The sequence below is a fragment of the Oryctolagus cuniculus genome, chromosome 1 (assembly GCF_964237555.1).
Source record: "Oryctolagus cuniculus chromosome 1, mOryCun1.1, whole genome shotgun sequence".
Taxonomy (NCBI): Eukaryota; Metazoa; Chordata; class Mammalia; order Lagomorpha; family Leporidae; genus Oryctolagus; species Oryctolagus cuniculus.
The window spans coordinates 67,199,307-67,226,893 of record NC_091432.1 but is presented as its reverse complement, the minus strand read 5'-3'; the positions used below and the strand labels follow the sequence as shown (position 1 = coordinate 67,226,893).

At 65.1% G+C, this 27,587-nt stretch overlaps 1 protein-coding gene across 3 annotated transcripts; it reads left to right on the top strand.

The window, feature by feature from the left end:
- Positions 1-2,841: 2,841 nt before the first annotated feature.
- Positions 2,842-21,894, top strand: WNT11 (Wnt family member 11). Of its 3 annotated transcripts, none has more exons than XM_008258421.4 (6): positions 2,842-3,197; positions 6,365-6,515; positions 12,972-13,207; positions 14,987-15,264; positions 17,475-17,767; positions 21,307-21,894. In XM_008258421.4, the coding sequence occupies exons 2-6, from the start codon at positions 6,433-6,435 to the stop codon at positions 21,479-21,481; spliced, it is 1,065 nt and encodes a 354-aa protein (XP_008256643.1). In that variant the 5' UTR covers positions 2,842-3,197; positions 6,365-6,432; the 3' UTR covers positions 21,482-21,894.
- The last annotated feature ends 5,693 nt before the right edge of the window (positions 21,895-27,587 follow it).

Genomic DNA, 27,587 nt, shown 5'->3' with positions numbered 1-27,587 from the left:
GTGCACCTGCACTCCCGCACCCAATCACAGTGGGAAGGCAGTAGGACGTGGGGTGGGGCACTTAGGAAGAGGGAAGGACCTGGCCGCTTCACCTAAGAGCCTAGGGCAGGGTCCCAGGGCTGACACCCTCCAGAGAGGCTTGTGAGGGCACCTGGGTGGCTTTTTGCCCACCTGGGAAATGGCTGCGAGGGTCTCTGCCTGCCCTCCCTCCACGTTTGTCCTGGGCAGGATGAGGACTCTCCAAAAAGGGCTCTAGGAAGCCAGCACCGCTGCCGGCCTAGCGACCCGGCTTCCTTCTTCCATGTCCCTGGCTCAGCCCTCAATGCAGCTCAGAGCCGGGGGACCCATGGCCTGGGCAGGAAAAGCTCTGGGAGGTATCTGCTTCAGTGGTGGAGCTCCCGCTGCACCAGGTCTCTGAGCCCCTTCCTCCCAGGGCCCCCACCATCTCCACCTGGGCCCTGGCCCTCTGGCTGAACTGGCAGGGTGGGGGTCAGTGGAGGTCAGCACAGTGGATGACTTGCGGCTGCCCTCACCCCTGTCCTTTCCGCCCAGCGGTCTCCTGTGTGCCCACCCCCTCCCCCGCTGGGGTGAGGCACGGGCTGACAGGAAGCCCCCCCCCCCCCAACTGTTGGTCTGGGCAATCAGATAATTAGAGTTAGGGCAGGGGTGGGGAGACAGTGGGGAGAAGGAAAATAAACTCATGCCCGAGCAGCAGCTGCCAAGGGCCACCTCACCCTGCTCTGAGCTCAGTCCCCTCTGAAGAGGAGCCCTCAACCCAGGTGCCCTGGAGGAAAGGAGGGAAGGGGGCAGAGGGGAGGGGAGGGAGGAGGGAGGGAAGGCGAAAGCTCCAGAAAGCATAGAGATGAGAAAAAGCCCTTCGTGCAAACATCTCAGCAAAGCCCCTGCTAAGCGCCTGGGGACCCTTGGCCCAGGGCTCCCCAGATTTCAACTCAAGCTTCCACACAGCCCTGCCCCCACTCTCCACAGGCAGGGCTTCCGACCCTGGCTGATGCCTGGCTCTTGACCCACAGGACCCAGCCGAGCAGCTGGTGGGGGGGGGGTCAGGAGGAGCCAGGAGGGGTCAGGCTGGGCTTCAGGGGTTCCTGGGAGCATCCCCTGGCTCCTTCAACTCCCCAGCAGATGATGCAAAGTCACCACCTTCCTTGCGCCCGTTCACAGAGGCCACCAGCTGCACAGGCTGGAGCCAGAGAGATCTGGGCTCAGATACGAGCGCTAGCATGACCTCCTCTTTGCTCCTTCATCTCTCCGTCTGTGAAATAGGGACACTAAGCCTGATCTTGGAGACTACAGATGACTTCATGTGGTCGTATTACTTCCATTGAGTGGATAAGAAAACAGTGCTGCTGAAGATTACCGCTCTTAAATGCAAGTTGGGCAAAATCTATATTGGAACCCAAGTCTCCAAGACTCCAACCAGCTTTCTGATTCTTCTCCAGCTGGGAGCTGGGAGGGGATGTCTGGCAGATGCACTGCTTATGCAAATGTTTGGGGATGCCTGACAGCTTCTCAGATGAGCACACAGGCCACCTGGAATGGCCCTGACAACGGTGGCCCCAGGTGCCTTGTGCCAGGGGAGCCTAGGACACAGTCAGTCCCTGGAAGCCCCTGCTCCAGGCTCTTTGGTGAAGCAGCCCTGTCCTTCCCTCTTCCTAAGTGCCCCACTCCATGTCCCATTGCCTACCCACTGTGATTGGGTGAAGAAGTGCAGGTGCACCTGGCGTGGCATGCATGGGAGCTGTGTGTCTGTGTTCATGGAAGCACGGATGTGTCAAACATGTACTGGGGGGAGGGGTTCTGTGTGTGTCCAGCTTCATCTTAATGACATGTGTGTGGCTGTTTCATACCTATGCGCTATTGAGTATATAAACTGCTTATGATATGTCTACCTATAGAGTGATCTGTCCCTAGTGTGCAAGAGAAACTGGCAGACCATGTGCAGGGCTACTTGTGTGGCTGTGGGCGTTGCTGGCCTAGATGCACCTGCCGCATGTGGACGTACCTGTGGCCAGGTGTGGGCAGCCTTGGCTTCCACAGAGCATCAGGTGATTTGGGGGATCCGAGACAAGTTCCCTCTTCTCACCATCTCCATTCCCCTTCCTTCTAATGAGCTGGGTAATCCTTGAGAATGTTCCGGGACTGGGGCCCCTCTGGGGAGGGAGAGACAGAAGCTGACCGCAGCACCTGACAGGCAGTCAGAAATGGGGTGGGGGAAGCGGCGTGTCTGCTCAGGGGAGGCCAAGAGAGGGGAATGGTCCCCAGAAACACAGCCCAGCTCCAGCCCCAGGCGCCTCTAGGCTCCCCTAGCTTCTGAGCCTCAGGCTTCCGCTGTCCCCATCAGCACACCCCCCTCACCTGGGGAGCCAGGACGCCAGCTGGGCGTGGTGCCTAAGGCTTACAGGGCGCTTCGAAGATTGCGCGAAGGCCTGGCGAGATGGTTCTGAGAAGAACCAGGACTGGGACAAGAACTCAGGTCTCCGGACGCCGACCTCTGCGGTGACCAAGCTGCTGGCGGGCGCCCAACCATGCCCGGGCACCGCAGGGACACCCAAATCGGACTTCCGCGCCCCGCGGCTGCCGCTACTGGAGCCGGGCCTCACCTGGGCCCCACGCGCACGGTGGACGCCTGTTGTACAGAGCAAGCCCCCTCCGTAAATCCTCGGGGCGCCGAGTCCGCGGGAGCCGCAGCGCTGGCGCCGGATCCGTGGCGTCCGCGGGGATCCCGCTCCGCCCCCCGCGCGCGGCCCAACCACCCGGTGGGGCTCGGCGCGCTGACGTGGGCGGATCAAAGCGGCCGCCCGCGCCTTATAAAGCCTTTGCCGAGGCCGGCGCTGGAGATCTCGCCGGGAGAGCGGGCGAGCGCAGGCCCCGGGAGCCGAGCGCAGGGGAGAGCCCTCCGAGTGCGCGCCGGAGTGCGCGGGGCACCGGAGCCGGCTGCCGCCTGCCAGGCTCCCTGGCGTCCTGCTCCCGCCTCCAGCCCAGCCGAGCGCACTCGGGCCCCCTGGGAGCCGCGCTCCTGGCTCCCGGGCCGGCCGGCGCAGCGCGAGCGCCCAGAGACGGGAACCGCGGTCGCCGGAGCCCGCAGACGCTCAGGAGGACCCGTGAGGGCGGGGATCGCCCGAGGACTAGGGGACAGCGCTTCTTGCATTCTCCACGACCCCCTGGGCACCCACTCCCGGGTAAGCAAACCGAGTCTCCTCCAGACCTGCGCTCTGTAGCACCCGCGAGTTCCGCGACCGAGAGCAGCCCCGAGTCCGGGGACGCGGCCCTAGGGGCTGAGGGCTGGGGGCGCTGAGCAGTTCCCGCAGCCTCCTCAGCCCTCCTGGCCCCGGCGTCCCTCCCAGTCGGTCCTCGGATGAGGTCACGCCCGAGCCGTCCCGGGGGCGGGGGTCTTGGATCCCGCCGTACAGGGCACGAGTGAGGCTCGGCGGGAGAGGGTGGCTGAAGGCGCAGAGAACTCGCAGCTCCCACCAAACTGGGAGGTGGCGGCGGCCGCCTGGGGTTGACCATGGCTCTCCAAGGCGGCGGGGGAAGGGGCAAAAACGAGTTTATTTACAGACCTGAGCTTCAGGCTGGGGGTGGGGAGGAGGGAAGCCCCGGCCCAGGCCCCGCCGCAAGTCTGGAGCCGCCGAACATCTGGCTAAGCTCGCGCGCGAGCCCCACAACACCGTGCCCCCCCAATCCCGGCGCTGGGGTGACCCCGTGTCCCTGGCGGGCCCGGGGTAGCGCGGGAGAGCTCCCGCGTGTGCCCGGCTCACCGTTCCCAGTTCCAAACAACCCGTGTCCCGGGTGACCCGCGCCGCGGCGGAGCAGCCGCATCCTCGGAGACCTGGGACGAGTGTCCGAGCCGGCCTCGCAGGTAACCCTAGCGCAGTTGCTTGTATCGCGAGGGTCGCTACGCGGGCCGGGCCGACGGTGGCCTCCCGTACCGTGTGTATGCTGCCCCGGTGCGCGCTGCGGCTCTCAGACCAGCACCCCGCGCGCCGGGGGTAGGAGAGGCTCTACGAAGTCCCCGCCAGTGCGGCTCGGAGGGGAGGCCGCGCCGTCGGCGACGTTTCCGGAGACCGCGGCTCAAGCCTGTGGCCACCTGCCCGCGATGTGGGGCCAGGCGCGTGTCCCTCCCCGCCCGCGGCTTCAGGGGGCGCCTTGGACCTGCCCCGAGGCGCGGCGGGAGGGGCAGCTGGCTCACCCAAGACCCCATGCTGTGACGCTGGCCCACTGCGCGCCGGGCCAGAAGTCAGAGGTCGGGCGGCCCCGGGCTGAGCTCAGCGAGGCCAGGACCCAGAGGGCACTCAAGCTGCACCAGCCCGGCACGCGGATACAGAGACCCAGTTAGCGGAGGGGACTTGCCCCCAACTGCCACCGGTGGGAGGCAGCAGCCCCTCCCGCCGCAAATCCCCGCCTGGCGCCCCCTGGCGGGCCGGGGGCTCCGCGCCGCGAGTGCGTCCCGATCCGCAGACGCACGCAGGCTGAGGGTGACCCGCGGCGCTCGGCAGTCCAGGACGCTAGCGCACCGGCCAGGAATAGTCCGTCCGGAGTCACAGGCCCAGGTCAGGCGCCGCCTCCCACGGCGACGAGCTGGGTCGGCGGAGGGAGAAGCCTGGCATTGCGGGGGCCGCTCGGCAAGCTTCAGGCATAGCTGGAGGCCCCCGGTCTCTGTCCGCTGTGTGATCCTAGGGGCCGGACGCGGGTCGCCCGCTGGGGGTCTTCTTCTTCCCACCCCGGAATGCTGGGCGCTTGGAAGAGCCACCTTGGAGAGGTGGGAGCTGCGGAGAGAGACTGGCCCGAGTCTGGACAACTCGCCCCACGCCCCGCTGGGCTGGCCTTTTTCTGAGAAGTGCGGGGTGCGCCCAGGACTAGCCAAACAAAGGGCCTGGGTCCGGGCTGCGTGGAGTTGGGGGCCCAGTCCCACCAAGAGCCCCGCCCAGATCCCCAGCCTTGGGTCGGTGAGTTAGCAGCGAGCGCTTTCTGGGTGCCTGGCTGGGGACCCTCTGGAGCGGCGAGCGCGGGGGCTTCTCCTGGCTCTCCTGGCCGTGCACAAGAACGCCAGGAGGCAGTGGGATGCGGGATGCTCGCGGTGCTCGGGACGTGCCCGCACAAGCGCAAACCCGGGTGCCCGTGATCGTGGAAGCCCACGGGCGGGGGCGCAGAGTCGCAGAGCCCCGAAAGGCCGGGAGGACTCGGGAGATGTGCGCTGACGCCCACTCCGGTTTTGTGGAAGGGGAGACTGAGGCCGAGGCGGGGAGGGGACGGGAGGCGGGGTTGAAGAGTTGCGCTCGGCCGCAGAGCCCCCTGGCGCTCCAGTGCCCCAAACCCCGCGGAAAGGAATCCCTTTGTCTCTGCCCCTCCCGGAGGGAGAAGGGCTGGGGCCGTGTGCAACTCCAGGCGAACGCCAGGTGGTGGTAAATTTGGAAGAAGTTGGGAAGGGAGTTAATGAGGTGAGAATGAGGAGCAGCAAAAAAAAAAAAAAAAAAGCAGCAGCAGAGCGCAGCTCCTCGGGCCGCCGGCGGGTGGGCGGGCGGGGGAGCGGCTCCTGCGTGGCCAGGGGCGCCGCCTGGCGGTTGGCGCGGGCACCGGGCGAGCTGCCGCGCGCGGCCGCGTTCCGCAGCCCTGCCCCGCCTGCGGCCGCGCCCCCCCGACCCCCCGGAGTCTTGTAGCTAAGGGGGACCTCAGAGACCCGGAACTCTGAACTGCACAGAGCGCCTCGCCACGCCCGCTCTCATCCTCCCCTGCCCAGGCCACGAAATCCGTGCAGGGGCGAGCCCCCTCTTCTCACCGGACCCCGCGCAGGGACCCGCCGCTCACTGGCCAGCTGGACTGGCGCACCGCACGGCTCTGGGCCTCAGTGTTCTCCTTTGTGGGATGGCGCAGTGAGCGTGCCTAGTTCACGGAGCTGCTGGGAAAAGCAGCTGTTAAGGCGAAGGTTCTTTCTAAAGAGGCCGAATCACCCCGGTTTACAGAGCGGGTAGACTGAGGCCCCATAGGGACGGACAGATGCCAAGGCCACGATGACCGAGAGCAAGGGTCCATTCCTGTCCGCCTTCGGTCAGGGTGTGCGTCCCGGGAACCCCCTCCGCCGCCGTGGCTCCCAGCCGCCTGCTCGGAGCGCCTCTCCCGAAGTTCTGGCTTCTGCCTCCCAGGCCCTTCGTGCCGGCCGCCTGGGCCCCCGCAGAGCCGCGCTGGACGGACACGCCCTCGGCCGGCCGCTCTTCTTGGAGCCCCGGGGCCGTGCGGGGCGGGAGGGACGCGCGGCCTCCCCGGGCCGACCCCTCCTTTGTAATTTGAATAAACGCCTCCCCGCCCCGCGCGCCGCCTTAACCCGCCACCCCCGCTCTCCCCACTGCAGGCGGCGTGCGCGGGACGGACTCCGGCGCGGCGGCTGCAGGGTGCGAGCGCGGCGCCCGGCGTGCAACCATGAGGGCGCGGCCGCAGGTCTGCGAGGCTCTGCTCTTCGCCCTGGCGCTACACACCGGCGTGTGCTATGGCATCAAGTGGCTGTAAGTGGGGACCCCGCGGCGGCCGGGAGCGGGAGGGCCCCTGGGGGTGGCGGTGGGGTTCGTGGGCAAGCCACTCTCTAGTCTCGGCGTCCTGCTCCTCTGTCCCGGGCTGCGGAGAGGGAGCAGGCGGTGGAGGTGCCCGCGCCGCCGCAGGGGCGCCCTCGCGAGGCGCGGCTGCCTGGGCTCCCGCGTGTTTCCTTGTCAGTCGCTTCACCCTGGGGGGCGTCCTGCCGCGTGACCTTGGGCAAGTGCCACTCCACGTCTCGGAGCCCCAGTGTCCCCCTGGGGCAAAGTCAGGCAGGAATCCCCGGGCTGCCCCTGCGCACCGTCAGACGCTGGGCACACGTGCAGACAGGTCCACCCTGGGCTCTGCGCTGCTGACGGCGGGGCCCGCGGGAGAGAAGCTGCCTTCCGCGGGGCTGTGGGCCGGGAGAGAGAAACCCAGCCCCTTCCCAGAGGAGCTGCCCTCTGGGCCGGGAGAGATAAGCCCAGGCCGTAAATAACTCCACAGTGTCCTGTGTCCTAGGGGACTCCGGTGTGGGGAGGTGTTGGGGGGGCAGAGGCAGGGCGACCCTCGGGACCCGGCACCGCAAAGATTTTCCATGGGCTGGTACCCCGGGGCCTTGGAAAGGCTCCTGGGTTTGGTAGGAGAGGCCGTGGGGAGGAGGGGGCTCCCGGAACAGAGGGCCAGGGGTAGGAGACCTGGTTCTGGACTTGGGGTGGGGGGCGGGGAGCTGAGCAGATAAAACTGCAGGGGACAGACTAGGGGCGTTGCAGAGGAGCCCGCGTGGAGGGTCTGTGGATTAGTTGGAAGACAAGGAGATAGTGGCCGGCTGCCAGCAAACAGTGTGGAGGTCACCGGCCCGTCCCTCCGGGGTTGGGTTATCGATTAATTGGTGACTCGAAAGAGGAGCCCCATCTTGCTTGGCTCTGGTAGGGCCTGGGCCTCCTCCCCGGGGCAGCCGCTTCTCCCAGACGGTCACCTGCTGCTCTTGGGTGCTCTGGCCGCTGGCAGAGTCCTGGCCGCCCCCTCTCCAGTCGACCAGCTGAGGAAACTGGGGTCCAGAGAAGGGAAGGGCACACGAGTGGGCGAGTGGGACCCCCTCTGCTGCTGCCCAGAGCATTGTGGGGGCCCCCAGTGGGCAGGCTGTGTGGTGGGCCTGGACCCCGCCCCTCTGGGTAGAAGCCCCCAGCCCTGTGGGGGAGACAGCCGCACAGAAAATCCCGAGCCCAGTAGAGGAGTGCCTGGTCCCTTGGAAGGCAGGTGGCTGGGCTGGGCTTGGCAGGACAGGGGGATCTTTAGCTGCAAGGAGAGCCAGCATCCTAAGTGGGATAGGCAGCAGTAGCCGTGAGGCCTGGCGGGCTCGGGGTGGGCGTGCGGGGGATTTGGAGACATCCGGACTGCTGCCGTAGCCCCCGTCCTCATGGAGGTGACAGCCCAGGCTCTGCCTTTTGCCAAGAGAGGCGAGTCAGGCACAGAGAGGTGGAGGAACGCCCAGGGCCACGCAGCTGGCGGCTGGCGGCTATGGGACGAGCATCCGGGGCAGCCGGGCTCCAGGAGGCTAAACCTCATGGTAATGGTTAAGCTCTCACCGGAGGCGGGACGGAGGGGGTCGGGGAAGAGGTGGTGTTTAAGAACAGCGATTATATTCTGCTGTGCGCTGAATGTCTCCACCCACACAGGGCGCTCAGCCCGCGCGACATGGCGGGCACTGCTCTGAGCGCCGTCCGTGTATGGTTTCGCTCTGCCATTACCCCCATTTCACAGAAGAGAAAGGGAAGGCATGGGGCCTGTGGGTGGCAGGAGGCGGCCAGCAGTGGGGGACAGGGAAGTGCATGGTTGGGGCGGGAGGCTGGGGACTCTTCCCATCCCGGAGGCACAGCTGTCTCGGGCTTAGGAAAGGGAGCAGGAGATGAAAGGGCACCTGACCAGATGTGGCCTGGAATGCCCACCTGGTGGGTGCCCTGGGGCCTGAGCAGGTGGGAGGAGGCGGGGGGGGGGGAGGGGTTGGAGCGGAGCACGGCTGCCAGTGGTAGGTGGTATAACCCAGGGAGCCTTCCCCTATCTTAGCCCAGCCAGGGGGGCTCTGCCTCTCTTAACTGCAGCCCACCAGGCCCCGAGATGCTCCCAGCAGATGTTAGGGGGAAACCCAGTCTGGCGGTCCAGCCCCTTTACCGCTGCCCCGGGAGGAGAGGCTGAGGGCAGTCCCAGGCTGGCCAGGAAGGCCCCCAAACCCTCCCTCTCCTGCCTGCAGGCTGAGGGCCGGGAGCAGGGCTGGGGCCTGAGGCCCAGCCTCCGCACTGGCAGCGCCCCTGCTGGGAGCCGGGCCCCAGGCCCATCATCACCTCAGCCCCTCTCAGCCTGTTTGCTCAGCTCCAGAGGAGCTGGCGGGTCCCTCGACCTGGGACAGGCTTCTCGGAGGTGACAGGAGGAGTTGGCCAGTGCAGGAGGGGCCGCTCTGGGGCGCTCTGGCTCCTACACTTGGTCCCAAACACAGGAATCGTGACTTGGCGAGGAGGGAGCGGCTCCCCGAGGCCACCCTGGGGTAGATGGAAGCACAGGAGAAGCTGGGCTTGCCTGGGTGGCCTGAAGCCTGGATCCCGCCCTGCCGGCCAGGCCACGTGGGCACCAGGATGACGCGTGGAACGTGGCAGGGGCAGGCAGAGGCCTGGCGTGGGGACCAGGGTCTCCTTGGCTTCCACTGCTCTTCTACCAAGGGCCAGCAGGGCCCAGGGGTAGAACCCCAGGCTGCCCAGCCTGGTGCAGGCGCCTTCTCTCCCTGGCACTGAAGTTAATACCTGCCCCTCCTCCCCACCCATGGCTGACCTCAGCCGTCTCCCCAGGGGGGCGGCGCCGGCAGGCGGACTGCCTACCTCTGGGTGATCCTGGCGGTGCCTGAGCCCCGCCCTGCTGAACGGTGGCGCCAGCGCTGTGGCTCTGTCATGTGTGAGTTACAGAGGGAGACCAGGGCCCAGGTCTCTTACAGGAGCCCACTGGCGGCTGCCCGAGCCGTGGCCTAGGAAGGGATGCTGACCGGGGCAGGTGCCGGCAGGGTCTGATTTTGGAAGGGGCCTCACCTGGGCTGTGGACCTCGCAGCTGCCCGTAGAACCAGGAAAGCAAGTCAGTGGTAGGCTGGGAGAGCGTGGAGGAGCCAGCGGGAGGTGACATGGCCCTGCGCGGAGGACCACCCAGGCCGGGGGTGTGTTGGTCATGCACTGAACACTGTGGAGGGGGAAACAGGCTGATAAGAGGCAGCGACTTGCCCAAGGTCATGTGGTGCATGAGTGGCCGAGCCACAGCCTGTCCCAGGAGAGCCTGGACACCCTGAATGAGAGGCACCGTGGGCCACCACGGCAGAACCGCGGGATGGCCTGGCCGTGAACTCTCTGTCCCCTCCTGTCCTTTCTTCCACCCTCTCCCCCAGGCTCTCCCCCCACTCCAACAAAGCAAAATGTTTCCAATTAGGGGGTCTGCAGAGGGAGGCAGCCAGAGAGAAGTCCACGCAGGCAACTCCCCCGCGCCCGCCCTAATCCCTGATTACCTCCCCAAGGGGGATTTAGTTCCAAGCGGTCATTACCGCTAATTACCAGACGAGTGCCTGGCCCTCCCCTGGAGTGGAGTCGGCTGCCTCCACCTGCCTGCTCCTGTGGACGCTGCTGGCACTCCCGCCCCAGCCAGCGGCTCCCTTGGCCCTTAGGGTGGGACCCTGGACCTCTGCACTGCCCTGTGTCCTCCAGGCACCTGCAAAACAGCTGCCGGGGGCGGGGGGAGTCCAGGCCCTGACCTGGGGGTGCACTCAGAGCACCTCCTCTCCCTGCCGCTGGGACCCAGCTGCAGGCTCCAGGGGCACAGACAGCACCCCTGCCCCAGAGCCACAGCAGCCAGCAAAAGGGATGAGAACTGAGAGAGTGGTTCAGAGGCCAGCGAAGAAAGCCCAGCCAAGGTGAAGGGCAGAGCAGGCCCGGGACAGGCTGTGGGCGCCCGGCCCCATGCAGGGCACAGGCGCTCTGGGAATGAAAGGCCATGTCCCTTGGGAGGGACCGACCCCTTGCTGCAGAGGGGTGCTGTGACTGGCTGGAGGATGCTGGGCCCAGCCTCAATGCCCTCATTTGTGCGAAGAGGGGGTAGTCTGGTCCAGCCCCCCACCCCCACCCCCACCCCGAGGTGTGCAGTGAGAGGCTCTGGGAGCTGAGAAGTGCCCAGATGGGGGCTGCTCCATCCCAGCAGCTCCGCACATTGTTTGCTGGGGGGAGGTGGAGAGGCTGCCTACAGCCCAGAAGCCCACTGAGGCCCTGACGATGGCCTTGGTGTGGCCAAAGCCCACCCAGCAAGGGCTGCAAGGACTTAGACAGCTGGTCCCCCGGGAGGGAAGAGCAGCGTGGCTCACCAGAAGCCGCGCTGAGGCCGCTCCTGGCCAGCCCTGTGCGGGACCCTGGCGTCCAGCTCTGTCCCTGCTCTCGGCTGGCGGGGCGGCGATGGACCGCAGCAGGGGCGGCTGCGCAGGACACCACGATTGCTCCAGCAGGCTGGGTTGTGGCGCCCTGCCACTGGCCCGGGCTTGCTACCAAGGCTCCTGGGCAGCGTGAGAAGCAGGAGGAGGTCTGTTAAGGTGTGAGTGCTTCCTGGGTCACATGTCATGTCGTCTCTCCCAGCGCTCGCCAGCCCTAGGGTGACTGTTTCCTAGTTGGTGCTCAGGGAGGGGCAGCAGTTCGCCCAAGATGAACAGCGCATGGAGGGCGGAACTTGGGCTGGAACCCAGCTTCTACTCCAGTGAGCGGGGAGACCCCATGAGTAGTCCACACTCTGCACACATCTTACTTAGGTCTCGTCGTAACCTTTGGAAGGAGAAATGATCACTTCCTCATAGCAGATGGTGACTGGAGGCCAGAAGGGTTGGGTAACTTCTGTCGGCCCCACAGCTGGCACTCCGAGCTGGGCGCTTTCCCTGCCTGTCGCCGTTGATCGGTGTATCCAGCTCTTAGGCTCTCCTTGAAGAGAGGGCCTAGGTCATGTTCATTACCAAATGAGCACAGGAGGTGCACTTTATTTCTCCAGTGAGTAGGCGAGCACATGTGTTCCTTCAGGTCCAGGAGCTGGGGGAGGGGCATTCCTGGCATGAGGAAGCCCTTGGCCTTGACTGGCTGGACAAGGGAGGCCGCCCACGGGCAGGGAAGGCCACTGAGGCAGTGGTTGTCATGGTTTCTGTCACTGAGCACTGACCACGGCACGTCCTCCCGAAGCGGAGCCTGCGCCAAGCCGTGTCCAACCTCACCCCCGAGACACTGCCAGGAGGCTAACAGCACAGAGCCGGGGAGCAGGGGGTCTCTCCAGCCCTGGCTGTGAACCCCAGGTCTCCGCCTGTGCCTGTATGATGATGTCAGCATCTGGGGCACCCGGCCGGGACTGCAGCATGCTCTCTCCAGGATCCCGTGTCCCTCCAGGGTCTCTGCTGAGCCACTGAGGGCTCTGGGTTCCAGAGGCCCGTCTGCTGTGGCTGGCGGCAGAGGATGAGTCTGGGAGGAGTCCCCTGGGGCTGTGAGGTCCCTCTGCTTCTTGGTGACGGCCTGAGAGAATGGCAGGTCCAGGAAGGACCTGGTGCCAGAGCCGTGGAACCCCTGAGCCCAGAGCAGCAGCCGGGAGGCCCTTGGGCCCTGTGATGTCATCAGGGTTGGCCCCACCTCCCCAGGCATGGGCGGGGCCAGCGCTTGCCCAGGGAGGGGCTCTGAGCTCCCTGTGCTGCCCTGCGGGTCTTCTCAGGACCTTTGAAGCGTCAGCACGCGTGGTGACTGTCCACACCGCGCGTCCCCCAGAGCCCTTTTCTTGGAGTGAGCGTCTCACCAGAACCCGGTCTGAGAAACACATTTTACAGGTGTGGTCGCCGAGGCCCAGAGAGGGGCGGTGCAGTTTTGAGGTCATACAGCAAGTTCACAGCTGCGTCTGAAGCAGAGACTCAGTTTCCCTGGCTCCAGATTGTCCCCGAGTCCAGAGGCTCTTCAGTCCTTGCACAGATCTGAGACTTTACAGCCTGAGAGATGACCTTAGCAGTGAGCCGGAGCAGGGATGAGAAGTCCCTGACCCGTGTTGCACTCGGTTAATAGTATGAGTCAAGGTCACAACTGTGATAAGCCGGCAGTGAGCGTGGTTGCCGGTCGTGACGCCGCAGTGTTGACCGAGCGATGAACAGCGGCGCCATGTGAGTGCGCCGTGAGCTGTAGGTCGGCTGCTGTTAGGGTTAGGGCCTGAGGTCCAGAGACGGGCAGTGATGTCCCCCGGGTCACACGGGGTTGAGAAGCGACCCATGGCTCTGCCAGGTGGCGTCTTGCCTCCCAGTTACCTGGCCCTGGGAGGGTCCCTTGAGGGGAAAGCTGGGACCAGAAGGGCAGGTGCAGGTCCGCTTGGCTCCTCACAGCCCTGTCTTTCCTTCTGTTGGCGGCTGCCTTTCGGCGGTGTGCAGGGCGCTGTCCAAGACGCCGGCGGCCTTGGCACTGAACCAGACGCAGCACTGCAAGCAGCTGGAGGGCCTGGTGTCCGCGCAGGTGCAGCTGTGCCGCAGCAACCTGGAGCTCATGCACACCATCGTGCGCGCCGCCCGCGAGGTCATGAAGGCCTGCCGCAGGGCCTTCGCCGACATGCGCTGGAACTGCTCCTCCATCGAGCTCGCCCCCAACTACCTGCTCGACCTGGAGAGAGGTAGGGGCTGCGCCTGCGGGCGGCGGGGCCAGGATGGCTGCAGCGTAAATCTGTGTGTGTTTAGACAGGTGGGTGGGTGAGTGCATGGAGCCATGATGGATGGACGTGCAGGTGGATGTGGCCATGGATGGAGGGATGGACAGGTGGATGAGTGAGTCAGGGCCATGCATCGATACCTGGACAATCATTCCATGCAGGGTTGTGAGTGACAGCATAAACACACACGTGCCCCGATGCATGAGTGAAGGAGTGAGTGGCACCTGCGCCGTGCTCCCAGGTTGCCACCTGCTCTGCTGAGGGTCAGGTGCAGGGGAGCTCCTTGGAGGGGAGTGTACAGTGAGAACCCTCAGGGACTGACAAGGTGTACCCAGGTGATCCCAGGCCAGGCCAACTGAAAGGCCTGTGCCATTATCCCTAGAGAGGAGAGGGACAGAAGAACGTCTCGGTGAGGACTCCCTGGAGGAGGTGGCTTCTGGGCTGGGTTTGGGGCCCCATGTAGATAGGCTTTGGGCAGGCAGAGCCCGAGGGTCCGAGTACAGCCGACAGCTGCGCAGCACTCGGCAAAGCTCCCTTCCTTCCTGAATTGCTGGCCTGGAGCCGCCTGCTCCTATGGCTAAGGCAGCCGAGGCTCCAGAGGGCACGGAGGGGACTCGCTGGAGAAGTGCTGGGCCTCGTCCCAGCCAGGACACCAGAGCCAGTGGGCGGGGTCTGCAGATTCCTTCCCCGGGGCAGCTGCCACAGAGCCCCCGAAACTGCGCCTTGCCGGACGGCAGAGGTCTGGGCGCCCGCGGGGCGCGGGGCTGTGCTCCCGGAAGAGGCCTCCTTGCTGGCTTCTGGCCTCTACTGCTGGCCACAAGTCCTGGGCAACCTTGGCTTGCGGCTGCGTCCCCTCCCACTCTGCCGTTGCGGGGCTGTGGCGGTCTCCCCTCAGGTGTCTGTGCACCCCAAATGCCCTCTTAGAAGGACACCAGCCACTGGCCTTGGGGACCCCTCCGCCCCAACCCAGTACAACCTCGCCTTAGTGCCGTACACCAGCAAAGACCTGGTTTCCTTTTCTAAAAAATGAGATTGGTTTAGTTATTTGAAAGGCAGAGTTAGAGAGAGCGGGAGAGACAGAGAGCTCTCCCATCGGCTGGTTTCTACCCCAGATGGCTGCAACTGCCAGAACTGAGCCAGGCCAGAGCTAGGGGCCTGGAGCCCCATCTGGGTCTAGATGCAGGGGCCCCAGCACTCAGGCCATCTTGCACTGCTTTCCAAGGCACACTAGGAGGGAGCTGGATCAGAAGTGGAGTGAACAGGTCTCGAACCAATGCCCATGTGGGATGCCGGCACTGCAGGCATAGGCTTAACCAGCTATGCCACAGGGCTGGCCCAAGACCCTATGTCTGCATAAACCCAGGCTTCCAGAGAGTGGGGACCCCTTGCCGGCATGTTTCTGGGGGCCACAGCTGAAGCCCCCAGGCCGTTGGTGCCCTCATCCTGCCACCCGTTCCTTGCTGGGCCCGGGGCCTGGGTCTCCGTTTCTGACAAGAGCCCCGAGCAGAAGGGACAGCGCTGTGAGTGTGCGGGGCCGGGGCCGGGGCCGTGCGTGCGGGCCCTGTGAGTGACCGTGCCTGGCCGTGTGTTTGTGGGGGACTTGGGGGAGGGGGTGACAGGCTGACGGTTCTAGTGCCAGCCCTGTCCTGGCTGACTCCACGGCGGGGGGAGGGGCGCGAAGGGGGAGGTGGGGTCCATTCCTGGCTCAGCCCCCCGCCCGGCTGACTGGCTCCCCAACCCCAGGGACCCGGGAGTCGGCCTTCGTGTATGCGCTGTCGGCGGCTGCCATCAGCCACGCCATCGCCCGGGCCTGCACCTCTGGCGACCTGCCCGGCTGCTCCTGCGGCCCCGTCCCAGGTGAGCCACCCGGGCCCGGGAACCGCTGGGGAGGATGTGCGGACAACCTCAGCTACGGGCTCCTCATGGGGGCCAAGTTTTCCGATGCTCCTATGAAGGTGAAAAAAACAGGATCCCAAGCCAATAAACTGATGCGTCTACACAACAGTGAAGTGGGGAGACAGGTAACCACCCACCCCACCCACCCCAGATGGTTGTGCGTGTGCCATTGGCCCAGAAAGGGTCCACCCCGTGTGCCCCGATGTGGGTGGGGGGAACGGGCCCTGGTCGGCCCACACCTGATATGCCTCCGACCTCCTTCAGCTCTTCCCCCTCCAGCTGCTTGGGGCTTGCCTGCCTCCTCCTCCAGGCAGCCCACTAGGATTTGGGTTGTCTGAGCAGAAGGAGCACTGAGCTAGGAGCCAGGGACTCTGAGTTCTGGCCTTGGCTGTGGCGTGGAGCTCACTGAGGAGCTACCCTGGGCATGCCCCCTCCTTTCTGGCCTCAGTTGTTCCATCTGGGTAATGGAGGGAGTCTGGTGTCCCACCAGCTCTTCCTCTGGGTGTGGAAAGGGCCGTGGGCAGCAGAGTCATCTCCTGGGGCTGACCGGGGACCCAGCCTGGCCCAGCCCGGCCCCCCCAGCACAGATTCCTGCAACACCCGTTACTGTCCTCATTCCAGCAAGGTCGGGCGGGCGAGTGCGTAGTGGATGAGCAGACCTCTAGTTTGTTGGAAGTAGAGAAGGAGGCAAATTCGCAGGAGTCAGTGTTGCAGACACTGTCGGGCGGCCAACAGTTTCTCTCCCCCTGGGCCAGGCGTGTTGCCCCCTCTTCCCGGGTGAGGGCGCGGCTGGCTCCTCCCCCAGCACTGCCTCCTCACACACTCCCCTCTGCACCGTTAGCCCCATCTTGCAGAAGTCCTGGATGAGGCCGTGGGTTCCAAGTCCAGGGGCTGCTCTGTCCTGGCTGTCTCTCACTGGAAACCTTCTGGGCCACTCTTGGCCAGTTAGGGACATTGAGGCCAAATCACACCATGGGTCTGTAGCAGAGCCTGGCCAGGGACTCAGGACTCAAATCTCCCAGGCCTGGCCCCCTGCCCCCCGCGCCCTTGGAAGCCCAGGGGGAGCCTTTGACCAGCCCCCATCCTGGAGCCCAGCCTCCTCCACTCTACCCTGGGGCCAGCTCTAGCCCCCTGCTGCCAGAGCACAGCCCTCCTGGCCCCAGGGCAGCCCAAAGACGCCACATCAGGGCCCCCTGGCCACGGTGTGCGGAGCTGCGTGAGGATTAGATGGGTTCGGCGCACGGGGCATCGACACAGCTCCAGGCCCCTTCCCCTTAGACCAAGGATTGCACGCGGCGTCCGTGTCCCGGGGGACTCAGGCGTGCCCGATGCTTGTGGGGCAAATCCTAGGTTTTACACCCAGATACTCCCTGGGTCTCCACCTGCGGGCCCTGGGGAGGGGGCAGGAGCCTCAGGACCTCGGCCAGCTCCCTCCTTCCCGGAGTGGCTCTGGGCAAGTTCCCGCCTACTCTGCCTCAGTTCCCCCAACCCTCTGATGCAGGTGGACCCAATTGACCCATGGGGGGGGGGGCACAGGCCTGCACAGCGGTAGCCGCTTGCTGGTTCATTTGAAAAGCAGAACTGAAGGTACCTACCTCCTGCCTCTCGGGACAGACGAGGAAGTTGAGGCCTGGAGTCATTCCTGAAGCCCGCGCCCCCGAGCCTCCCTCACGGCCCCAGTCCCCACCGCAGCACGTTTTTCAGAACTGAAACTGACTTCACTGTGCCAGCTCACAACCCGTCTTGTACGGGTCGCCCTGGTGACACTCGGCCACCAGGAACAGGGCCTGCTGCAGTGGCCGGTGCTTGCTCGGGTGAGCCCTCGCGCCATGGGCAGGAAGGTGTCCCCAAGCTTTCCCCGTGCCCCCTCCCTCCCGCGCTTGTCCCCAGTCCTCCCCACACCCTGCCTTCCTTTGCTGCCTCTCTCCCTCTCTCCAGCAAGCGTTTAGTGAGCCCCGCTTGTGTGGGACATTTCAGGGCCATGGCTTTTGGGGTCACCTTCACTCCGGGTTCAAATCCCAGCTCCAGCATTTCCTGGCTGTGCAGCCCTGGGCATGAGCCCTGTCTCTCCTTAAAGTGGAAGGGAAGCGCCATGTGACAGGCGCTGTTGTCCTTGCAGATGCCACTGCCCCTGCCCTCCCCACTGCTCCCCTGTGGGAGGAAGACCCACGGCAGCACCCTGCGTGCCGGCAAAAGCTCGCCCCCTGGAGGCCAGAGCGGGCCCTGCCTCCCTGCCCTCCCCCAGCCACACAGTGGGTGGGGCCGGGGCCCCCAGGGCAGCCAGGCCCCCGAGGAGGCTGTGGCCGCCCAGCCCAGCGCCCTCCCCTGTCTGCAGGCTCTGCGTGCCTCTCTGGAAGTGAAGTGTAAGTGCCACGGGGTGTCGGGCTCCTGCTCCATCCGCACCTGCTGGAAGGGGCTGCAGGAGCTGCGGGATGTGGCCGCTGACCTCAAGAGCCGCTACCTGTCGGCCACCAAGGTGGTGCACAGACCCATGGGCACCCGCAAGCACCTGGTGCCCAAGGACCTGGACATCCGGCCCGTGAAGGACTCGGAGCTCGTGTACCTGCAGAGCTCGCCCGACTTCTGCATGAAGAACGAGAAGGTGGGCTCCCACGGGACCCAGGACAGGTAAGGGCCTGTCCTCAGCCGGCGTCTGGGGGATGCTGTGGGGAGGGGCCGGGGCCTGGGGGCCTGGCTGTACCTCTCGCTGCAGTGGAGGCTGGCAGGGGCCCCGCCGCCCCCCATGGGAAGGGACGCTGGCTCGCTGGGAAAGAGGCTGCTGGCCAGGAAGTGGGTGCCCATTGGAGGAGGGGGCGTGCCATCGGCAGGTGCAAAGGGCGGGGGCGGCGGCCAGCCCAGGGGTGCCCTGCAAAGCTGCAGCACTGATCGAGGGCCTCCTGCCTCCTCCCTCGTCCCCCGCCGCCACCGCTGCTGTGAGCTCTTCTCAGGCACCGGGGCTTCCCGAGGACCCTGTGTGTCTGAGCCAGGCTGGGGGTGCTTACAGCTGGCCCCAGTGCAGGAGAGAGGCAGGGAGCCCACGTGGCTGCAGACCAGTGTGTGGGAGGCGTGGGCTCTGCAGAGGGCCAGTCCTGAGCGTGGGTCCCGGAAGGAGTGTTTCGGTGTGCACCGTGGGCCCGGGGCCTGCCCCTCTGATTCACAAGCACAGGACATCCTCAGGGCGCTGAGGCCCCGCGCGGCCCAGGGCCTGGTGCAGCCCGAGTTCCCCCGAGGGGTCTGCCCCGGGAACTCTTCCATCAGGGAGCCAGCAAGCCAGTGTGCGCAGGGCTCGGAGCAGCCTGAAGCTGAGCGCGGGTGTGTGCGAACGTGTCTGGCACATTGTTGGTGTCCAGCCAGCATCTGCTTCCTCTGAAGCCGCGTTCTTGCCTCCGGCGGGGGAGGGCCGGCTGGGGGGCTTGGTGAGGAAGCCCCGGGCTCCCATCTGGAGGCCACATGGAGGGGTCAGGCCCAGTGAGGGTGGAGCAGGTCAGGCCGGGGAGAGGGGCCGGAGCTTGAGAGTCTGTGCCCAGGCAGCCGGGTGGGTGTGATGGGAGGAGGCGGCTGCTTCTGGAATGCACAGGGACTGGGGAGGTAGCGGAGGACCCCAGGGCAGAGGGGCTCCCTGAATCTGTAAGCGGCTGTGTGTGTGTATACCAGGACGGGCATGGCTCCCCCCTAGCTGTGTGAACCTGAGCAAACCCTTTGCTGTTCTGGGACTCAGTCTCACCATCTGTGCAATGGGTGTGCTGGCCCCAGCTCACAGGCTTAGTCAGCTTAGTCATCTCCAGTGTCACTCCCCCAGCTTCTCCCTGTGCAGGGCCAGCCAGTCTCCCTCCCGCCCTCAGGCCACCAGTGCCACCGGTCCCACCGTACTCTGGGACTTGCCCCCACGCCACCCCCACCCCTCTGTCTCAGCCTGCCCCCCACAGGTTCCCTGCCGGGCTCAGCCTCAGTCCTCAGGGGCTCTGGCTGTAGGAACAAGCGACCCCTGTGTCTCGGGGGCTTGCATCAGTGAACCCTGCCTTTGCCCTGCTCCGTGGGGCTGCAAGTCACCTGCTGCTCCGCCTGGTTCTGGCAGTCACAGGGAGTGGCGGCTGTGGCAGAGGGAAGCCCAGGAGCAAGGGCAGCACAGAGGGGCCCGACTCAGCCTCGACATCAAGGAGGGCTTCCTGGAGGAAGGGAGATGCGGGATTGGCTAGATTGGGGGATGTGGGGGTGCAGAGGGTTGTATGTGGGTGAGTTTTATGAGCTGTGCAAGGCGTGTGCACGGTGGTGTCACTCTAGGGCTGGCCCCCCAGCCAAGGAGGGCACCTGCTGCCCTCCTCACCTCCAACTGGGGGCAACTGAGGCACCGTCAGCAGCCACCCTTCCAGACCCCGGCCCTCTTGCCACAGCCCTTCCTGGGCCCCCAGCCACTGGTCCTGGCCACCGCCTCAGGCCTGGTCTGGCCCAGAACATGATGGGGCTGCGGGGACTCATGGGTGTGGGTGTTGAGCGGCTGAACAAGCACAGAGGGGCAGAGTGACAGCCTTGAGTGACAGGCCCAGCGCGGCAGAGCCAGGGTTGGAAGCACGTCCGTCTGGCTTGCCCGCACCTGTGACGCAGGCGCTGCCTCCTCCCAGCCTGAGCTGGGCCTCTCCCTGCCTCCTCCTCCCCAGCCTCTCCTGGGGTGGTTCCTGTGCCCCATCCTTCCCCCTCCTCTGCGTGTTCCAGGGGAACCCCCTCTTCCAGGGAGCCCTCCTGCACACTCACAGACCCCGTGCTCGTCCTGGGCACACTCCCTCTGCATTCTGTGCCCTGGTTTCCACGTTGGTGCACAGGACGATTCGATGCAGTGACCCCTAGGGCTTGCCCACCTCATACCTTCTGGGACTTCTCTGTCCACACGGCCGTGGGGACCTTTTTGTCCCTGCCCGGCTCCCAGGCCTCAGGGCAGCCAGAGGGACCGCCGGTCTGAACGGGTGTCTTCAGCAGACAGGACTGATGGTGACCCAGGACACTTCCAGTTCCCAGGACCTGCGGGAGGGGTTCAGGAAGTGTGGCAGCCCCTGGCAGGCCTGGGGCAGGGGGCGGGCAGGGAGAGTGAGCACTGGCCGTGGGGTGGCACCCCTGAGTTTAAACCTGCTTGTCCCCAGGCTCCCGTGGGAGCGTGAGCAGTGGGGTCATTGACTGGCGGGCAGCGCCTGTCTCGCAGGAGGCAGGTGGCCCCAAGACCCCCTGAGCCTGAGGTCCCTGGGGCCCCAGAGGCCTGGCCCTCAGTGCAGCAGTGGGTGCTTCCGGATTTGCCCTGGGATTCTAACCGCAAAACTGATCTTGACATCTGTGATCAGTGAAGATTAATGCATGGAGTCCGGGGTGGTACACAGACTGGTAGCACAAACGCCCATGTCCATATCGGAGTGCCTGTTCAAGAGCCGGCCGCTCTGCTTCCGCTCCAGCTCCCTGCCATGGCCTGGGAAGGCAGCAGAGGATGGCCCAGGTGCTGGGGGCCCTGCTTCCTGTGTGGGTAGAGTCCTGGCTTTGCGCTGGACCAAGCCTGCCCATGGCAGCCATTTGGGGAGTGGACCAGTGGTGGAAGAACTTTCTACTTCACTCCCTCTTATCACTCTGCCTTTTTTTAAAAAAAGATTTTATTTATTTATTTGAGAGGTAGAGTTCCAGACAGTGAGAAGAAGAGACAGAGAGAAAGGTCTTCCTTCTGCTGGTTCATTCCCCAAATGGCCATAATGGCCGGAGCTGCACTGATCCGAAGCCAGGAGCCAGGAGCTTCTTTGGGGTCTCCCACGCAGGTACAGGGGCCCAAGCACTTGCCATCCTCCACTGCCTTCCCCGGGCCACAGCAGAGAGCTGGACTGGAAGAGGAGCGGCCAGGACTAGAACTGGCGCCCATATGAGATGCAGGCACCGCAGCCGGAGGATTAACCTAGTGCGCCACGAGGCCAACTCACTCTGCCTTTCAAATCCATCCATCAATCAATCTTAAAAAAAAAAAAAAAAGAAACCAAAAAAGACATCTCCAAGACAGCAAAAACAGCCCTGTCATTTGGATAGCAGCTTATTGGAAATACAGGGAAAGCCAGCAGTGGCTCGGGTAGGAGAATGGCTTAGCATCCCCCCTCGGCCCTTCCAAGAGGGGCCGCGAGCGCTCACCGGCCTGCCCTCCCCCGCAGGCAGTGCAACAAGACGTCGAATGGCAGCGACAGCTGTGACCTCATGTGCTGTGGGCGCGGCTACAACCCCTACACGGACCGCGTGGTGGAGCGGTGCCACTGCAAGTACCACTGGTGCTGCTACGTGACGTGCCGCCGCTGTGAGCGCGCCGTGGAGCGCTACGTGTGCAAGTGAGGCCGCGGGGGCGCCGGCCCCGCCCTCCCGAGACGCCCCGTGGATTCGCCCCGGAGCGAAGGCCAGGTGCCGGGCGGTCGCGGGAGGCCGCTTGCAAGCCACCAGCACCCGGGGGCCTGGCCACCCTGGAAGGAAGGCCCGGACTTCAAAGGAGACCGACAGGCTTAAAAATAGCCTGGCAGCGGGGGCCCTGCAGTGCCCGCACGCTGCCTTCCAGGCTGCTCCGAGGAGCCGGGCGTGGCACCGGGGAGACTGGAGAGAGCCCCGCTCGGCAGGGGTGCGCACGGCTCCCCGGCCCCGCCCAGGGCCCGCCACATGGAACCACTAGTTTGGGTTGTACATTTTTTTTTCTCTTTTCTTCCTCTGGGGTGTGGGAGCTACAGAAATATTTATAAATCATTGCTTTTTCTTTGGGGTGGCTTGGCCTCAATTCCTCTTTATATATTTTATATATATATATATATATAAATCTAAAAATATATATAATGATCTATATTTTAAACAACAAGCCTCTAAAACAGCTGTATGAAATAAATGCTGAGTGCGCCCCCGCCCCGAGCCCGCCCCTACAGTTTCTGGCTTCCTCGGGTGACCCGGGGCTGGCGGGGACTCCGTGGTTTCCGGGCAAGGCGGCCTCTGACTGATGTCCCCGCACCGCCTGCCCGCCCTGGCCCTGGTCCCCCTGAGAGATCTCTTGGTCAAGGGCAAGGACAGATGTCTTGAAACATAAGCCCGGCTGGCAGCATCTTTGTTCCTCAGGGACACACACGCAGGCGCGGGCACTGCTCAGCTCCCTGCAAGAGAATCCCCCATCCCCCCACCCCAGGAGTTGGCCCCAGTGGGGTTCCCGTGCTCCCCAGCCTCAGTTTCCCCATGGTAAAACGGCATGGCAGTGGTTGAGGCCATCTGTGCCGGAGCTTGGCTTCTGGCTCCGTTTTGGAGTGGAGCCAACAGGATTTGGCCTCTTTTTGTGCGTGGGGTGAGGGGAAGGAGGGCCGGGGGAGGCTGCCTGGATTTCGGCCGGAGCCTCTGGAAGGATGGAGGGGCAGAGGTCCGAGCAGATGGGGCGGAGAGGGGCTCGGGGCTCCAACGTGGACACGTGGGGACTGCCATGCGGATCCGGATTCAAGGGGAAATTCTGAGGAGCCCAGCTCCCCTGGTGGGAAGGGCTGGGGACAGGCCACCCTCACCCTGGGGGTCCGGCAGGTGGAGAGGGAGCACAGGGACCGTGGTGCCACCCCAGTCTCAGCTTCGCTTCCTGCACGACGCCGGCCCTGATAAGCACGGGGGTGACAAGCGGGGCGCCCTCAGTGCCTGGCCAGTGCCCCCCAGTGGAGGCATACCTTGCTCCGCCTGTGGGGTGACCGCCCAAACCCCAGCACCTAAGAGAACTCTAGGCAGCAGCTGGAGACAGTGGCATGGGGCGGAGCCTCAGAGCCTGGGCAGGATGTGTGTGTGTGTGGGTGGGTGCAGCAGGCATTCCCAGGGGTGGGATGCCATGGACGCAGCCCCAGGACTGGCCAATCCAGGGGGTGGGAAGAGGGCAGCTTCTGTGGCTGTGGGGGGTAGGGGGTGGGAGCAGAGACAGAATCCAGGCTAGAAGGAGCAGGAAGATAAATCTCGTGGCCTCTGCTGTTTGCAGATGAGGAAATTCAGAGGTGGGAGGGCCTTTCCTGTGCTCACAGAACTGATAAGGGGCTGGGGGCTGGGGGCTCCATGGGGTGGGACTTCCACAGGGCGGGGAGTGGAGCCCGCTGGGCGCTGGGCGGCGCCAGCCTCCGCCTCCTGGAGCTCACGGTCCCTGAGGCTCAGGCCTCTTGCCCTGCTCCACAGGCTCCACTGGGACCAAGCACCCATCCCTAAGGTCCGGGTGGGCACACAAGGCGGCCCGTGTCATCCGGTGTCTCCCCAGGCCGCCCTTCTGCTCCAGCCCCAGGCAGGCGGCTCACCTGCAGCTCAGCTCTGGGCCTCTGCTGTTCTCCCCCAGGCCCGGGTGCCCTGTTCCCTGCCGGAATCCACTCAGCCTTCACGCTTTCCACCAGGCCTCCCAGCCTCTGGGTGGAAGGGATCTCTCCCGCCCCAGGCTCCCACAACCCTGTGACCCTTTAAAGCAGCCACAGAGGAGCACAGCTAATGTACTTGTCCTCAGGGGGCCAGCTAATGCCTTCTCGCAGGGCGCAGGTGAACGGCTCCCTCCTCCAGGAAGCCCTCCCTGACACCCTCAACTGGGCCTGGGACTTCCTCTGGGTTCCCACGGCCCCCGTGCTCCCACCTCGTGCCACGCCGAGCCAGGGTTGAGAGGTCTATGTTGTCTGTCACTTGCCTCCCCCACTGTCTGGGGCTTCCCACGGGGCCCAGGGCCTGAGGGTGGCACAGACAGGGCTGAGCATAAAACAGGCCTCAGAGTGTTGGAGCTGGGGGTGTCCTCCTACCCAGGACAGGCAAGTGGGGGGATGGCTTCCAGGAAGGGGGCCACGTGAGCTGAAAGCACCTGCTGTGTGCACCCTCCCACACGGCCCCATCTGGCCACAGAGGAAACCAGGCCTTGAGCCCAGCTGTGACCTTTCTCCCTGGCCAGGAGGGGAGCCCCTGCCTCAGTAGGCCTGGGTCCCTGGCACTGGCCAGTCGCACACCCATGACCAAGCCCTGTCCCCTTCTGGCTGGCCGGGGAGAGGAGGCACTGGGCAGGTGGGGGTAGGTGGGGGTGGGGCCTCAGGTGTCCTGGCACCTGGGGATCCCAGAGGAAAACCCCTCAACCACAGGCCCCGGCACCGGAAGCCAACCCAGAGCATCCAAGGGCCCAGGGTTGGATCTCTGGTGGCTGAATTCCTGTCCCAGCAGGAGCCCCCGACCCTGGCGGGCCTGGAAACCGCCCGCCAGCCCAGTGTCGGTGCCGACAATATCACAGGCCGCTCTGAGCCAGTGTGGGAGGCTGGCTGCAGCCGGGGGAGAGACAGCCTGGGGAGAGAGACAAGAGGACGGCAGAGAGGAAACAGGAACTCTCGGAAGGAGGGAGAGATTAGTCTGGTGGGAAAGCGGAGACCGGACAGATAAGGCACAGGCAGGGGAGAGGACACAGTGGCGGGTGGGCGGGCAGGGCGGGGCAGGGCAGGGGCTGGCCGAGCCGAGCCGAGCCGGCCGGGCCGGGTCTGCTATCCATGATCACGGATGCCAGCTGCCAGGTAGTTCGTGTAGGCCCCACTCAGGATCCCGGACCCAAGACAGGCTGGAGCGGGCAGGTGGGCAGCGGGGGAGCCCAGCTGCGTTTCCCCCTCTCCTGCTGTGTGGCTCCAGGCAACCACGGACCTTCTCTGGGTGTCTGAGTTCCCACAGCCGTTCTGAGGGGCAGGGTCCCGTATTGTGTTTCTGGGCTCAGAGAGGGCAGTGACCAGGCCAAGGCTGCAGAGCAGTTAGCGACAGAGTGGGACAGAAGCCCCAGCTGGCCTGCCTGAGCCCGGAGCCTGCTCACAGCCTCCCCCGGGGGCATCCCGGGGGGAGCTGGCCCAGCCAAGCAGGCAGTGAGTCTGCAGCATCAGGGTGGCCTGGCAGTGGGAGGTGCCATTCAACACCAAGTGGCTCCTGATGTCCGTCGCAGGGGCAGGCAGTGCAGAGCTGAGTGGTTGGGGGGGAGGGGCGGCGGAGAAACACAGGTGCCCTGCAGAGGGCCAATGCCACATGGCTGTTACAGCACAGAGGAAGGAGGCAGAAGACAGCAGGGCCTGGGGCCCTCAGGGGTAGAGAGGAGAAAGAAGGCTTCACAGAAGAGACGCCATTTGTCCCGGAGAGCTGACCTGGACTGGGGGAGACGGCGAGGGAGGCGGGGAGGGCTGGGCGGCAACAGGGCGTGTCCACAGGACGCCAAGCAGTGGGTGAGGCTGGCGTGCAGGAGCAACTGCGGCCCACGCCCGGCTGCCTCAGGCGCCAGACTGGTGCGTGAGAGCCAGGGTGGCTAGGACCACCCCCAGTGGGGTGCTGGGCCGGCCGCCGGCCGCCCCCGCAGAGGCTGGCTTCAGGCAGAGCGGTTTAACAGCCGCGCGTTTCACGGGTCCCCCTGCTCCCGTAGCCGGGATCAATATCCGCCTGGCTCGCCGGGCCGCCCGGGGCTGCCCCACACACTCTCCTTATTAGCCCCTTGGTCCCCATTGCCTCACCTGCTCGGCTCCAGGGCAGAGGGGCCAGGGGCTCTGGTGGCCAGGAGGAGGGGGTGACGGCTCAGGACAAACATCCACGCATACAGGAGGACCCAGTGCAGCGTGGCGTCCCCTGGGGCTGTCTGTGAGGGGCAGGGACAGCAGCGTGCCAGACACCCCGACCTTGCAAAGGCCCCTTCCAGCTCAAGGTTCCAGAGTCAGCTTCTGATTCCAGCCCTGCACCCTGCGACGCCGCCCCGCCTGGCTTAGGGAGCAGGCGCAGCTGCGGGGAGTCTAACCTGTCTGAAGCTGTGAGCACCCAGAGCCATCTCCCTCTGCATTTCGTCACCTGGAGCGTGAGAGTAACCTCGGCCCTTTTCTCCCCTGCTCCTCCCAAGAGCTGTCCTCGCTGGAGGTCACATCAGGGCTGGAGTGGCAGGCGGGAGACCCCCGAGGCAGACCCTGTGTCCCTGGAGCCCTGGCAGCTCTCTGGACTGTTCTGGGCAAGAGAACAGGCGACCCGGGCACAGTCCGATCCAAGGGTGGCCCTGGGAATGGCTGCTGGTCCTGGACGGTGCCCTGGGTGTCTGGGATGGAGGTCACGTGGTGCCCCAGTGGCACCTGCCAGTTGCGCTGTCTGGGGACCCCTCCCCCTGGCGGTTTGTATCCTTCCCCTTTGCTGCCCTGCAGGGAGGGCCAGCCAGCCCCTGAGGGCCCCTCTCCTCGCCCAACAGACTCCATTGTCCCCAGGGGTAGGGGCCAGTTTCTCAGGCTGCCCATGACAGTCCCTGTCCAGGCCAAAGCCCAGGTTTGGCTTCAGATCCACTTTGGGGGCAAAGCAAAAGAGACCTCCTACCTCCTGCACACACACACACAAACACACGCACACACGGCTCACAGCTATTCCACCAACCAGGGAGATCCTGTCGCTGGCTATCACCATCTCTCCAAAGCACGGACTGGACAGGGGCCCCCACAGGCTACGGCAGGTAGGGGCGTGGCCTGTGGGAGCCACACAGAGTTTGAACTTCCCCTTACAAGCTGAGCGACCCTGCACACACGCACAGCACCCCGAGGTCCACTCTCTCAGCTGTAAAATGATTGAACACGGGCTTGTCTTGACCGTTCAGGGTTGTCCTGGTGCTCGGGAGAGGCCAGGCCTGTAAGGTCTCCAAAGCTGGCCCCAGAGTGGCCGAGGCTCAGGGATGGCAGAGCCAGGGACCTTCAGACTCTGTGAGAAGCCACAGCAGGCCCCTGAGGCCCCAAGCGCTGCCCTCACTCACGTCTGCCCTGATGGCAGGAGGAAGTGCAGGCAGAGGAAAGCCTGGCCCAGACCTGGGGCCCCGGGGCCTCTCCTGCCCACCCTGTCTCCCATGTCTTCCCGCTGTCTTCCATGGCCAGCCCTGTCCTGGTCTGGTCCAGAGCTGGAGCAGAGCACAGGGCCCACATCACAGGGACTAGGCTAGGCTGGGGGCCTGGCCCTCCTGGCTCGTGGACACATGCACCGTTGAGAGGGGGCCCCCGACCTGAAGGTTTCCTGCCCGGCTCTGACTCCCAGAGCTCCTGACCCCGTGGCCACGGGGCTGTCCCAGCACCTGCCATCGCCCAGGACTCTGGGGACCCTGCCACGTGGAGGTTCAGGCATGGGTCAGAGCCCCCTGCTTCTGCCTAGGACGTGGGCTGCCTGGGGCAGGATGTCTGCAGGGGGCTGCACAGGAAGACGGGCACCACCCCTGCGGCGCACACTTTCTGAGCAGTCTTTGCTCACAGCTGCGGGCGCCGTGGGACCCGGCAGCGCCATTACTAAAGGAAGAGAAGCTGCTGGCTCGCGCTCCCAGGTGGCCATAGAGCCAGGCCAAGGTTCCACCCCACTGCTTCATTCCCGGGGGACCTGTGTCACCCTCTGCGCCGTGGCTGCTTCCGCTGTAAGGTGGGGACAACCATCGCCCTCCCTTCTGTGGGATGCTGAGAGGAGT

Bases quoted from the DNA above. Each gene is read 5' to 3' on its own strand.
- WNT11 (XM_008258421.4), top strand. From the start codon at position 6,433: ATGAGGGCGCGGCCGCAGGTCTGCGAGGCTCTGCTCTTCGCCCTGGCG. The intron at 13,208-14,986 runs GTAGGGGCTGCG...CCCCAACCCCAG, and splicing joins CCTGCTCGACCTGGAGAGAG to GGACCCGGGAGTCGGCCTTC. The intron at 15,265-17,474 runs GTAACCACCCAC...CCCTGTCTGCAG, and splicing joins ACAGTGAAGTGGGGAGACAG to GCTCTGCGTGCCTCTCTGGA.